This window comes from Stegostoma tigrinum, chromosome 23 (genome assembly GCF_030684315.1).
Source record: "Stegostoma tigrinum isolate sSteTig4 chromosome 23, sSteTig4.hap1, whole genome shotgun sequence".
NCBI lineage: Eukaryota > Metazoa > Chordata > Chondrichthyes > Orectolobiformes > Stegostomatidae > Stegostoma > Stegostoma tigrinum.
Window position 1 is genome coordinate 1,137,161 of NC_081376.1, and position 13,015 is coordinate 1,150,175.

At 41.5% G+C, this 13,015-nt stretch overlaps 1 protein-coding gene across 3 annotated transcripts in view; it reads left to right on the forward strand.

The window, feature by feature from the left end:
• The window catches only part of brat1 (BRCA1-associated ATM activator 1), a 104,636-nt gene that overhangs the window by 51,090 nt on the left and 40,531 nt on the right, over window positions 1-13,015 (forward strand). For all 3 annotated transcript variants that reach the window (XM_059653882.1, XM_059653883.1, XM_059653884.1), the window contains 4 exons: window positions 79-152; window positions 654-759; window positions 10,337-10,435; window positions 10,764-10,942. In XM_059653882.1, coding sequence (XP_059509865.1) covers window positions 79-152; window positions 654-759; window positions 10,337-10,435; window positions 10,764-10,942 — 458 coding nt within the window. The remainder of the gene's footprint in view (window positions 1-78; window positions 153-653; window positions 760-10,336; window positions 10,436-10,763; window positions 10,943-13,015) is intronic.

Genomic DNA, 13,015 nt, shown 5'->3' on the forward strand with positions numbered 1-13,015 from the left:
TTAAATTTGCCAGTAAATGGTTTTAAATTATAAACATGTTTGCGGCAATAAAGAGAATGACTAAGATTTTAATTTTAGCAGGGATTGAGGAAGTAGACTGTGCATTGACCCTTCTCCATGATTATGTCAGCAACCCAGATACTGACTGTACTGTGAGTAATATCTTTGTCTATTAAAATAACTGGTCATAATGTTACAGTGTTGTTATGTTTTGTTTATGCATATGATCCAGGATGGAACAGCATCACTGCAATTGCATGCAGTTGTTTGCATGCAAAAAACAACTGAATTGAACTAAGGTCAATTTTTTTTTGTTCTTTCATGGAATGTGAGTATCACTGGCAAGGCCAGCATTTGTTACACATCCTCATTATCTATGAGAAAATGATGGCAAACCACCTGCAGAGGTGTTAGGAAAGGATTTCCAGACTTTGATGGAGCAACAGTAAAGAAATGGTCATTGCTCCAAGTAAGGATGGTGTGTAGGTTGCAGGGTAGCGTATAGGTAGTGGTGTACCCATGGATCTACTCCTCTAGTCCTTCCAAGAGGTAAAGATCCAAATTCCTGCACAGGGTATATTTTGTATCACTTAAAATTGAATTGAATGTTGTATCTAAAAACTCTGACAATAAATCAAATTTGTAACATTTAGGTTTTGAAGAAGTCCCTCCAGGCTTTATTTCGCTGGATGTCACATTGCATTGAACCTGTAAACTCTCATGTGCTTGAGCCCAAGTTGAAAGAGTTTTTACATGGAGGTAGGAGACTTATATTGGTTACCCTCTTGTATTCTGCCCCGTATATATTTAATTCCTTTCTCATCCTGCCTAAGCTTTATTACCTCCACTATTTGAAGTAGGAGGAGGTGATGCTTATTATGCTGTTAGTAGGTTTGTCTGTAAACAAGACATTGCAAAACCTGATGGACAGAATTAAATGAAACTTCATATACAGATCTCATGTGGATCAATAAAGAACTGATTTTTTGGAAAAACTAAGTTATGGATACCAATCCTAAGTTGTTTTTTAAAGACTTCACAAAGAACAAAACAAATAGAAACGGAGAAAATCATATGGCCTATAGAACTGCTTTTGATTTCGTGAGAGACCAAATGTGTGTTATAAGTCCATAAGAAATAGGAGCAAGAATAGGCCGTATGGCCCCTCAAGCCAGCTCTGCCATTCAACAAGATCATGGCTGATCTTTTCATGAACTCCCCTCCACGTAACCCGCAAGCTCACCATAACCTTTAATTCCTTCACTGTTCGAAGATCTTTGCCTTCAACACATTTAATGAGGTAGCCTCAGCTGCTTCATTGGGCAAGGAATTCCACAGACTCACAACCCTTTGGAAGAAGTTCTTCATCAACTCAGTCCTAAATCTGCTCCCCTTATTTTGAGGCTATGCTCCCCAGTTTTAGTTTCACCTGTCATGGAAAAAACCTGCCTGCTTCTATCTCATCTATTCCTTTCGTAATTCTATGTTTCCTCATCACCCCTTATTTTTCTAATTTTCAGTGTATAGTCGCAGTCCATTCAATCTGTCCTCGTAAGACAACCCTCCCAACTCCAGAATCAACCTAGTGAACCTCCTCTGCACCCTCTCCTCCTGTGCCAGTACGTCCTTTCCCAAATAAAGAGACCCAGACTTGATGCAGTACTCCAGGTGTGACCTCACTAGTAACCTAAACAGCTGCAGCATAACCTCCGTGTTTTTAAATTCCATCCCTCTTATATTCTCAAATATCTCAGATATTCCATTTGCATTCTTAATTACCTGTTACACCTGCAAACTTGTGATTCATGTGCAAGGGCACCCAAATATCTCTACACAGCAGCATGCTGCAATTTTTCGCCATTTAAATCAGTCTGTTATGCAGTTATTCCTACCAAAATGGATGACATCTCATTTTACTGACATTGTACTCCATCTGCCAGACCCTTGCCAACTCACTTAACCTATCTGTATCCCTTTGCAGACTTTGTTTCCTCTGCACACTTCGTTCTACCACTCATCTTAATATCGTTTGCGAACTTTGACAAAAGACACATGGTCCCCAACTCCAAATCATCTATGTAAATTGTCAACAATTGCAGTTCCAACACTGACCCTTGATGCACGCCATTAGCCATTGATCTCCACCCAGAAGAACACCCGTTTATAGCCAGTCTGCTTTCTGTTATTTAACTAGTGCTGTATCCATGCTAACACATTACCCACAATGCTGTGCACTTTTTATCATATAGTCGCCTTTTGTGCCTTCTGGAAATCCCAATACATCATATGTCATCTTAGCCTTCAGTATGTTCATTAACAGCAGTGACTCTGACTCCAGCATCTGTAGTTCTTGCTATCTCCTAAAAATGTCTGACCCTTATCCTGGAAAGATGCCACCTCGTTTTACACTCCCTATACAGGAGAAACAACTTCTCAATAGCTACTGTGTCAAGCCACTTTATAATTTTAAAGATCACAAGAGATTTCTTCTGACACTTCTAAACTAAATTCAGTCAGCCACTCATCTGAGAGACCAAGCTAGTGAACGTTTGCTGCATGGCTTTCAATGCAAGTATATCTTTACTTAAATCTGGAGTCCACAACTGCATTAACGTATGGTTTCACCTGAGCCCGTTACAAATGTTGCAAGATTTTGATTCAAGGTTGTTATGGAAAAGGACAAAGATGATCCTAAAATCAAAAGTTCTCAACTAGGGGAAGGCTGATTTTAATAAGATTAGATATGATTTGGCCAAAGAAGACTGGGAGCAGAGACTTTCGGGTAAATTTGTCTCAGAACATTGGGATGCATTCGAGAAAGAAATATAGAGAGTGCAAAGCCAACATGTTCTAATAAAGAAACAAGAGGATCATCAAGCCCTGTGAGCATTGGACTAAGAGAAAAAGGGAGGCTCATTGGCTGATAGCGCTCAAAACAGCAGAAAATGTAGACGAGTATATAATGTGCAAGAGCGAGCTTAACAGGGAGATTAGAAAATCCAAAAGGTATACGAAAAGATACTGCCTGGCAAAATAAAGGTAATTTCTAAGTTGTTTTAAAGGAACTTTAAGGATAAAAGTAAAACCAGAGAAAGAGTAGGGTCAATGTAGACCACAGTGGTAATTTGTGCTTGGAGCCAGAAGATGCAGGAAGTGTATTAAATGAATATTTAGGGTTGATGTTCAGTAGTTAGAGAGACAATGTGGGTGTAGAAATCAGTGAGAAGGTTTTTGATAAAATTAAAGAAGTTGTTATGCACAGAGAAGAGGTTCTGAGGGGACGAGCAGGCTTAAAAGTAGATAAATCTCCAGCGCCTAATGAAATTAATCCTAGGCTGTTGTGTGAGGCAAGGGAAGAAATAGCAAGAGCCCTTGAGGAGCACTTCAGTACCTCTCAGGTTACAAAAAAGGCACTGGAGGACAGCCAATGTGCTACTATGATTCAAGAAGGGAGCAAGAAATAAACTGGGGAATTCCTGGCCGGTCATTCTATCCGCAGTGGTGGGGAAGCTATTGTAAGCAATTCTGAGGCACAAAAGTAATCTGAATTTGCAGAGGTAGGGATTAATCAAGAACAATCAGCATGATTTTGTTATCGGGGGATCATATGTGATCAATTTGATTGAATTTTTTGAAGAGTTGATCAGGTGTGTAAATGAGCACACCGTTTTAATGTAGCCTACTTGGACTTCAGCAAGGCTTTTAATAAGGTCCCACGTGAGACACTGATAGCAATGCTAAGAATCCATGGAATCCAAGGCAATTTGGCAAATTAGATACACAAATGGCTGAGTAGGAGGAAGCAGAAAACGGTAGTTGAGGGTTGTTTTTCCAAATGATAATCTGTGTCTACTGGGTTACCACAGGGTTCAGTATTGGGCTCTTATTGTATGTCATTTAGATAATTGGTTTAGACTTGAATGTCGGAGGGTTAATTAGTAAGTTTGCAGATGGTAAAAAAAAAGTTGATGGGAGAGTAAATAGTGAGGAGGGTAGCCTTAGACTAGAAGGGAGCACACTTCTGGAGCAGATGGGACATGTAACCTCAGTCTCCTGATCTGGGGGTTGAGGTGCAAGAGCTTTTACTCTCTGTTTCCAGGTATTTTTACTCAACCTGTTCAGAGATGTTATGACACACTTATGGAGCAGGTAGAACTTGAGCTTTAGGTCTTCTGGCCCAGAGTTAGGGACACTATCACTGCCACAACAGCCCATCCTGTCTTTCTGTATCTAGGTATTTTCCTAACCAAGCTGTTCAGAGATGTTCATACACCCCTCTGGAGTAGATGCAACTTGACCCAGGCTGCCTAGGTGGCCCAGTGGTTTGCATTGCTGCCTTACAGTGCTAGGGACCCGGGTTTGATTCCAGCCTCAGGTTGTAGTCTGTGTGGAGTTTGCACGTTCTCCCCATGTCTGTATGGGCTTCCATCCATGGTCCAAAGATGAGCATTTTAGGTGGATTGGCCATACAAAATTCATAGAATCCCTACAACGTGGAGACAGGCCATTCAGCCCAACAAGCCCACACCAGCTCTCCGAAAAGCATCCCATCCAGACCCATTCCCCTAATTTCCCATGTCTAACCCGCCTAACCTAAACACCCCTGGGCACAATGGGCAATTTAACGTGGCCCCAATCCACCTCCCCTGCACATTTTTGGACTGTGAGAGGAAACCGGAACACCCAGACGACACCCACGCAGAAATGGGGAGAGTGTGCAAACTCCACACAGACAGTCGCCCGAGGCTGGATCGAACCCCGATCCCTGGCGCTATGAGGCAGCAGTGCTGACTACTGAGCCACCTGCCGTGACCGTATTTAAATTGTCTGTAGTGTACACAGATGTGTGCGGCTAGGTGGATTAGCCATGGTAACATGCAGTGTTATAGGGATAAGGTAGGGGGCAGGATTTGGGTGGGATGCTGTGTGGACGATCGGTGCAGATTTGATTGAATGGCCTCTTTGCACGCTGCAGAGATTCCTTGACCAGGAGTTGGGACACTATCACTTTGCTAAAAGAACTGTGTAGCACGGTGGCTCAGTGGTTACCATTTGATTGGCTGTTGGAGTTTGTTTGAATCGTTTCTGCGCGCCTTGGGTTCGTGGCATTTGGTCTTTTCCGCGGTTCCCCCGAGTTCGTTGTTCCCTTGTCTATAACGGTTGGTAGGCTGGATCGATTTCGATGTGCTTGTTTTTTGCTTCTGCAGATGAGTACCATGCCTCGATAAATTCCCGTTCTTGTTTGGTATTTCCTTGTGCCAGTACCTTCACGTTGTTCCAGTCGAACTGGTGTCCCTCTTCGTCCTCATGGACAGATACCAGTGCCATTGGGTTGTGCCTTCGGGCGGCGAGCTGGTGTTCATGGATTCTCGTAGACAGCTTTCTTCCGGTTTGACCGACGTAGTGCTTGGTGCAGTTGTTGCATTGAATTTGGTAGATCACGTTGCTTCTTTTCATCAAATCCAGTTTCCCTTTGGGTTTTGATAGTCTGCTCCTGAGTGTATTCATGGGTCGGTAGGCGCTGGTTACTCCATGTTGTCGAAATAGTCTTGCTGTCATCTCAGAAATATTCTTGATATATGGGAGGACGATTCTCCTGTTTTCATGTTGTCTTGGGGGAATTGTCGCCGTGCGAATTCTCAGTGTCCTCCGGATGAAGTTTCTCGGATAGCCATTTTTTGTGAAGACTTCATATAATGGTTTCTCCTCTTGCAATTTGGCTTCTGTGGTATTGCAGTGTATGTCGATTCACTTGAATAGCGTCCGGATACAGCTTTGCTTGTGGCATTTTGGGTGGTTGCTGTGGTAGTTCAAAAGTTGGTCTGTGTGAGTTTCCTTCCTGTAGACTTCGGTTTGGAATTGTCCGTTCGGTATTCAGGTGACGAGAACATCCAAAAACGTCAATTTGTTATCAGTCTCGGTTTCCATTGTAAAATTGATGTTGTGAAAGACGTTGTTCAGTAGTTCGTTTGTTCTGACCAATCCGCTTTTCTTGATGGTGAATGTGTCGTCTACGTAGCGAACCCATGTTTTGGGGTTGAGTTCCGGTAGAATGGTCTGTTCCAGCTTTTGCATTGTGACTTCTGCGATGAATCCCAAGATGGGAGATCTCATGGGTGCTCCCCGCAGTTGCTGGTAATGCTCTCTGTCGAACTCAAAGTAAGTTGTTAGGCAGAGATCAAGGAGTTCTCAGATATCTTCCTTGCTGAGTGGTCAGAATACATCGATAAAGCAAGAGAACTACTCAACGACACAAATACCTATTGCCGACTAGAAACTGATCAAACCACAAAACATGCAAAAAATTAACAAAACCCAAAAGAAACTCAAGGAACTAAATAAAATCACCAAAGAAGGACACTGGAGGATGAGAGCACGCGATTCGGAATTTGCTAGATTCTACGGACTCCCAAAGGTACATAAGGAAATAATACCTCTACGACCAATTGTCTCACTTCCAGAAACACCAACCTACAATTTATCAAAGGAACTATGGAAATGGGTGAAACATCTTATCAATGGATCCCCGTACTCATTTAGTAATACACAGCAATTCTTAGAAAAGCTGAGAGGCGTACAAATCAAGGAAGACGGGATAGTGGTGTCATTCGACATAACCTCTCTGTTCACATCAGTGGACCTCAACTCCACCAAAGCCACAGTCGCCGAGCTGTTGGACAACCATGGGGCCATGCAGAGACCACTCAGCAAGGAAGATATCTGAGAACTCCTTGATCTCTGCCTAACAACTTACTTTGAGTTCAACGGAGAGCATTACCAGCAACTGCGGGGAGCACCCATGGGATCTCCCCTCTCGGGATTCTTCGCAGAAGTCACAATGCAAAAACTGGTACAGATCACCCAAAACATGGGTTCGCTACGTAGACGACACATTCACCATCAAGAAAAGCGAATTGGTCAGAACAAACAAACTACTGAGCAACGTCTTTCACATCAATTTTACAGTGGAAACCGAGACTGATAACAAATTTGCAATTCACTTGCCAAGCTCGGCGAACAAACCAACAGCCAACCAATTTACCCGAGCTACCAATATTTTGCAACAGCTCTAAACAACCTGTCCAGAGATGTTAGTATATATCTTCAGAGCAGGTCAGACATGAACCCTGGCCTCCTTGTCCAGGAGTAGAGATGCTATGATTGAAATACAAGAGGGCTCCCACTTACTGTCTTTATTAATATTTTATATAAATCTATGCAGATAATTAACGACATACTTCAAAGAGAGGTGGACTTTGAACTCAGTCATTCATAGGTCAAAGGTAGGGACAAAACTTTCACTGTTCCAGAAGACATTGCTGCCTCTTTCTGTCTCCATATCACTGATAAATACTGTAAATGGCTCAGGCTGCAATTTGTGACATCTCAGACAGATTCTGTCTCTTTATAGCAAGACCTAGACAATATCCAGATATGGGCTGATTTATGGCAAGTAACATTCATACCGTACAATTGACCATTGACATGAAGAGGGAATGTGACGATCAGAGGCTATCAGTGAATCTCTGATTAACAGCATCCTGTAATTCACCAATGACCAGAAGTTGCTTGAGAAACTCAGCAGTTCTGACAACACCTGAGGAGAGAAAATAAAGTTAGCGTTTTAACTCCAGTGAGCCTTCTACGGAACTGATAGCGGCAAGGAATAGAGTCATCGAGTCCTACAACCCAGACAGAGGCAAACCAAAATGTCCATCCACACTAACCCCATTTCCCTGCACTTGGCCCATATCCTTCTAAACTTTTTCTATGAATATATTCATCCAAATGTCTTTTAATATATAGTATTTATGCTGACAATGGGGCAAAGAGAAGTGAGTGGATGCTTGGAGGCAGAGTCCAAAAAAAGGATTGTTGATAGTAAGCCACAGAAGAAAAGAAGCTCGATTGGTGAAAGTGGGACCTAATGAGTGAGTGAAAATGGGTTAACTGTGGTGAAAGCAACCCGTACCATTGCAGGACCTGGGGTGTAGGACGGATAGTAGACATGGAAAGAGATATTCATACTGTAACATTTTTAAAGTTGATATTAAGTATTGAAGCCTACAATGAGTGGAAAAATTAAGTTTTGTTGTTCTTCCAACTTGTTTTGAGTCTCACTGAAGCACTGCAGACAGAAGTGGTGTATAAAAGCATGGGGTTATTTTTATGGGTGGAAAGTACATATTCAACAAAGTGGTCGCTAGCCTGCATTTCTTCTGTCATGTAGAGGAGACCACATTGTGAGCAATGAATAAGGGAGATGAGCTTGAGTGAAGAACAGGTAAATCACTTCAGCTAGTGTGTCTGAAACCATGGACACTGAGAAAGTAGGAGGTAAATCAGTAAGTGTTACACCTTCTGTGATTGCATGAGAAGGTGCATTGGGATATTGGGAGTGGTAGTGGAGTGGACCAGGTTGTCCCAGAGAGAACAGTCCTTCTGGAATGCTGACAAGAGATGCAAGGAGGATGTGTGTCTGGTGGTGGCATCCCCCTGGAAGTGATGGAAATGTTGGCTTATTAATTCTTTGGACGAGCAGTAGGCTGGTGGGCTCACTCTTCTCTGCAAGGATGGAGCCAGACCATCTGAATTTCTCCAGCAATTTCTGTTTTATTGTGTTTCAGATCTCGAGCATCTGCAGTTCTTTATTTTATTTCAGTTACGTAAATACTGTGACCGAAGGAGAGGCTAGGAATTCTGCAGCAAGTAACTTGTGTCCTGACTCCCCAGCACCTAGCTAGCATGTACTAGACACAAGTTAAGAGTGTAATGAAATACTTGACTGGGTTGATGCGGTTTCAACAAAACTGAAGAAGCTTGTCACCATTCATGATATAACAGCCAGAGGGATTTTAAAGAGGAGTCTGAGTCCCATGTTTAGCAGCGCACATTGGTCTTTATTTGGAGCTCCTTACCAAAACAGCAAGGGAGAGGTCTCTAAGACATTCCACCTTTCTCAATAATGTACAGGATATTTATACATACCATGTTACACTGGTTACATACAACGTTGATATCAGTGCTCTGACCTACACGTCCAATCATGTGAATACACAATCGTTGATGAACAACTTCATGGCCATCCCAATGTTCTCCCACCATCCCATGATGTTTGTCGGATGCTCTATCACCTGTCCTTGGGCTCACACAATATATCTTACTGATCACATTCCACACTGGTTGTTATGTTCCTTCCTAGACATTTGCCAACTGTTATCGTACGTTTGTTTATTACTATTTATTTGTCAAATTTTGTTCTGCAATGTATAATTCTTGCTAATGTTAGCACAGAAGATTAGAAAGGATGCTGATTTCTACCGATGTTCATAAAGTTTCAATATCAGCTTTAATATAGAGTTATTCTTAGTTATACCTAGTATTACAATTCACTGATAAAGCCATCAATTTCAAGAGCAACTTCCCTCTCATCCATGCCCCAACCTTTATCCTTGTAACCCTGCTTTTTCCCATGGCTAACCCACCTTACCTGCACATCTTTGAACTATGGGAGGATACCCATGTTGACTCGGGGAGAATATGCAACCTCCACACAGACGTTTGCCCAAGTGTGAATTGAATCCAGGTCCCTGGCACTGTAAGGCAGCTGTGCTAACCACCAAGACACTGTGCTACCTGCCATTTTCTAGGGTGCCTATGTTCACTTTGACCTCTATCATCTTTTTTTTATGTATTTAGAGAAACTTTTATTATAGGTTTTTATCTTCCTCCCTAGTTTGCCCTTTTTTTAAATTTCTCTGTCTATATTATGTTATTAGTCCTCCGTTGCTGGATTCTGAATTTATGCCAAATCTTCAGGGCCTCCACTGACTTTTGCCTCCTTGTATACTTCTTTTCTTTCAACTTGATACTCTTCTTAATTTCCTTGGTTAGTTATAGGTGATTTATCACTCCTTTAGAATCTTCACTCCTTCTGGGATATATTTTGCTGAGAGTCATGAAATATATCCTTTAATGTCTGGCACTGCTTGCTTACTGTCATTCCTGCTAATCTATATGCCCAGTTCACTTTAGCTAACTCTATTCTCATTACATTATAATTCCCTTTATTGAATTCAACACAGTTGTTTCTGTAGATAATCTAACGTTGAGAATTGCTGTGGCATTTGATATACTTTGAAAGTTTAAAGTAGAGGTATGTATTTTCAGGATAATTTCTCCTGTTCCATTTCCAGTCTTCCACGGAGATTTATTTGGCTTTGAATTGTAACTGTAATTCTCAAATTTCAGTTATGTTAAATTTGGTATGTCTTGTATCAGACACATATCTGAATGAATCTGGAGTTAGTACTGATCTCTATTATACTACCCTCAGACTTTATGTCAGTAATGAAGAAGCGGCTGTTTGATGTTCATTGGGAAATTCGAGACTCCACACTTGAGTTCCTTGGCCAAGTGTGCTTCCAGTTTAAAGGTATAAGCATTTTTTTCGAAGGGTCATTTTAGTTAAATCCTAGAATCAGTGAACTGATTGCTCCTTGCTTGAATAACGTAGTCTTCTGAAACGATTTTAATTTGGTTAATCTAACTCCTCATCATATTTTACTGTAATATTTGAGAATGATTTAAGATTAACCATCTTGGTGTATCAGACAATTCACTCAATTTTTAATTATAAATTGAACAGTTTGCAAAAGCGCACAGAATACTTTGAAGTTAGAATGGACAAAATCCTTATCCTTAAACTTTGCTTGTTTGCATAAAATTTACTGGAACTGGATTTGATTGTTATCTTGTTTCAGGAGTTGAGAGTTTCTGTCAGCTACTTGGTTCCTGTGGAATTCCTCACCTTGTTTTGGAGCTGCTTTCAGATCCTGAAAGTTATGTTCGAGCAAGTGCCATTACTGCTCTGGGGAAGATGAACTATCTCTCTCCTAAATGGCAAATGTTACCAAATGAGAACAGTGTCACAGCGGTGAAGGTTAGTCTGTTTTCTCCGGTATGTTTAAATCGGCGTTTATTTTTGTAACCAGTTCAATTCCACTTTAGCTGGTCTTTGTCTCTTGCATTATGAGGGGATTGGCAAGATGAAACTGTTCCAGACAAAGTGCAACATAAGAACAAATTCAATTCACTTGAATTAGTTTCCTGTCAAATTTTAAATCAGCTCCTCAGGTCATTGCCTCTACCATCTTTTACTGATAACACAGATTGTGAGTTCACAACATGAGAAATTGAGGGGAGAGAATCCTCATTTTTATTCAATGGGGTAGTGAATTTTACTGTATTGTCCACCCAGCATAAATTTGGAATGAATAATAATGAGAATACTTGGAATGAATTTTAACACTAGCAATCCAGGAATTATCTGCATTATATGCAGTATGGAGTTTCACTTAAACCACAAATTGTAGATCATTCTAATTTTCCCCTCAATAGTTCGCTTGCCACCAACTGATAGAATGTCAATTATCTCTTCAAAGCAACTACTTGTGAATACCAAATAATGAAAAGAAATAAGTTAATTTGGAGAACAGTTTTAAATTCTGCTTATAGAATGGTTCACATAAATTGGGAAGTAGATAACAGCATAATATAGATAATATTCTTGTCACTAAACGGCATTATTTGAATTCTAGTCACTTTAATTGATTACAAGAAGTCAAGAATTTGCTTTTGTTATGACACATTTGAAAATAGTTCTCTACAAATGGAGTCCATATTTATTTGCTGTCTTTAAGTTGCCAGTTGTGGTTGGTTTCTAACCTTGGCTTTTGTCTGAGGTCACAGCATTACAATTGTTTGCTTGGTATCTGCCTCCTGTCTCTCCTCTGTTGCTCCCTTGAGTGGTGATAGAAGTTGAAATCTGGACAAACAAAGGTGGTTTGACATTCGGTATCAGAAACACAACAAACTGTTCCTTTGGAAAGCCAGTCATGATGTGATTATAAAAAAAACTGATAAAAATTTCTGAGGCTTTTTCAGAATTTTGACAAAATAATATTTTGTTTTTAAAGCTAAGGTTTGCTTGACTGAACAGTTTGAAACTAAAGCACACCTCAGGATGGCAAGAGCACAAAATAAATCTGGGTGGAGGATTTCAATGTCCGCCACCAAGAGTGACTTAGAAGCAGTACTACTGATCGAGTTCGTCGATTTAGTTGCTAGACTGGATCTGTGGCATGTGGTGAGGGAACCAACAAAAGGAAAAAACGTACTTGACCTCATCCTTACTACTCTGCCAGCTGCAATTGCATCTGTCCATGATAGTATTGGTAACAGTGACCATTGCACAGTCCTTGTGGAAACGAAGTCCTGCCTTCACGTTGAGAATAGCCTCTATCGTACTGTGTGGCACTACCACCATGCTAAATGGGACAGACTTCACACAGATCCAGTAACTCAAGGCTGGGCGTCTATGAGGCGCTGTGGGCCATCAACAGCAGAATTGTACTCCTGCACAATCTGTAACCTCATGGCCTAGTATATCCCTCACTCAACCATTACAATCAAGCCAGTGGACCAACCCTTGTTCAATGGAGCGTGCAGGAGGGCATGCCAATTAAACATCTCACTGGAGGAGGAGGCTCCACAAATATCCCCATCCTCAATAATGGAAGAGCCCAGCACATCAGTGCGAAAGATAAGGCTGAAGCTTTGGGAGCAATCTTTAACCAGAAGTGCGGAGTGGATGATCCGTCTCGGCCTCTCCAGTGGCCCCCAGCATTACAGATACCAGTCTTCAGCCAATTCAATTCACTTCGCATGATATAAAGAAAGAGTTGGGAGACAGTAGATTAGATTAGATTCCCTACAGTGTGGAAACAAGTCTACACTGCCTCTTGGAGCATCCCACCCAGACCCATCCCCTATAACCCACACACCCCTGAACACTACAGGCAATTTTTAGCATGGCCGATCCACCTAGCCTGCACATCTTTGGACTGTGGGAGGAAACCGGACCATCTGGAGGAAACCCAGACACGGGGAGAATGTGCAAACTCCACACAGACAGTTGCCCGAGGCTGGAATCGAACCCAGGTCCCTGGCGCTG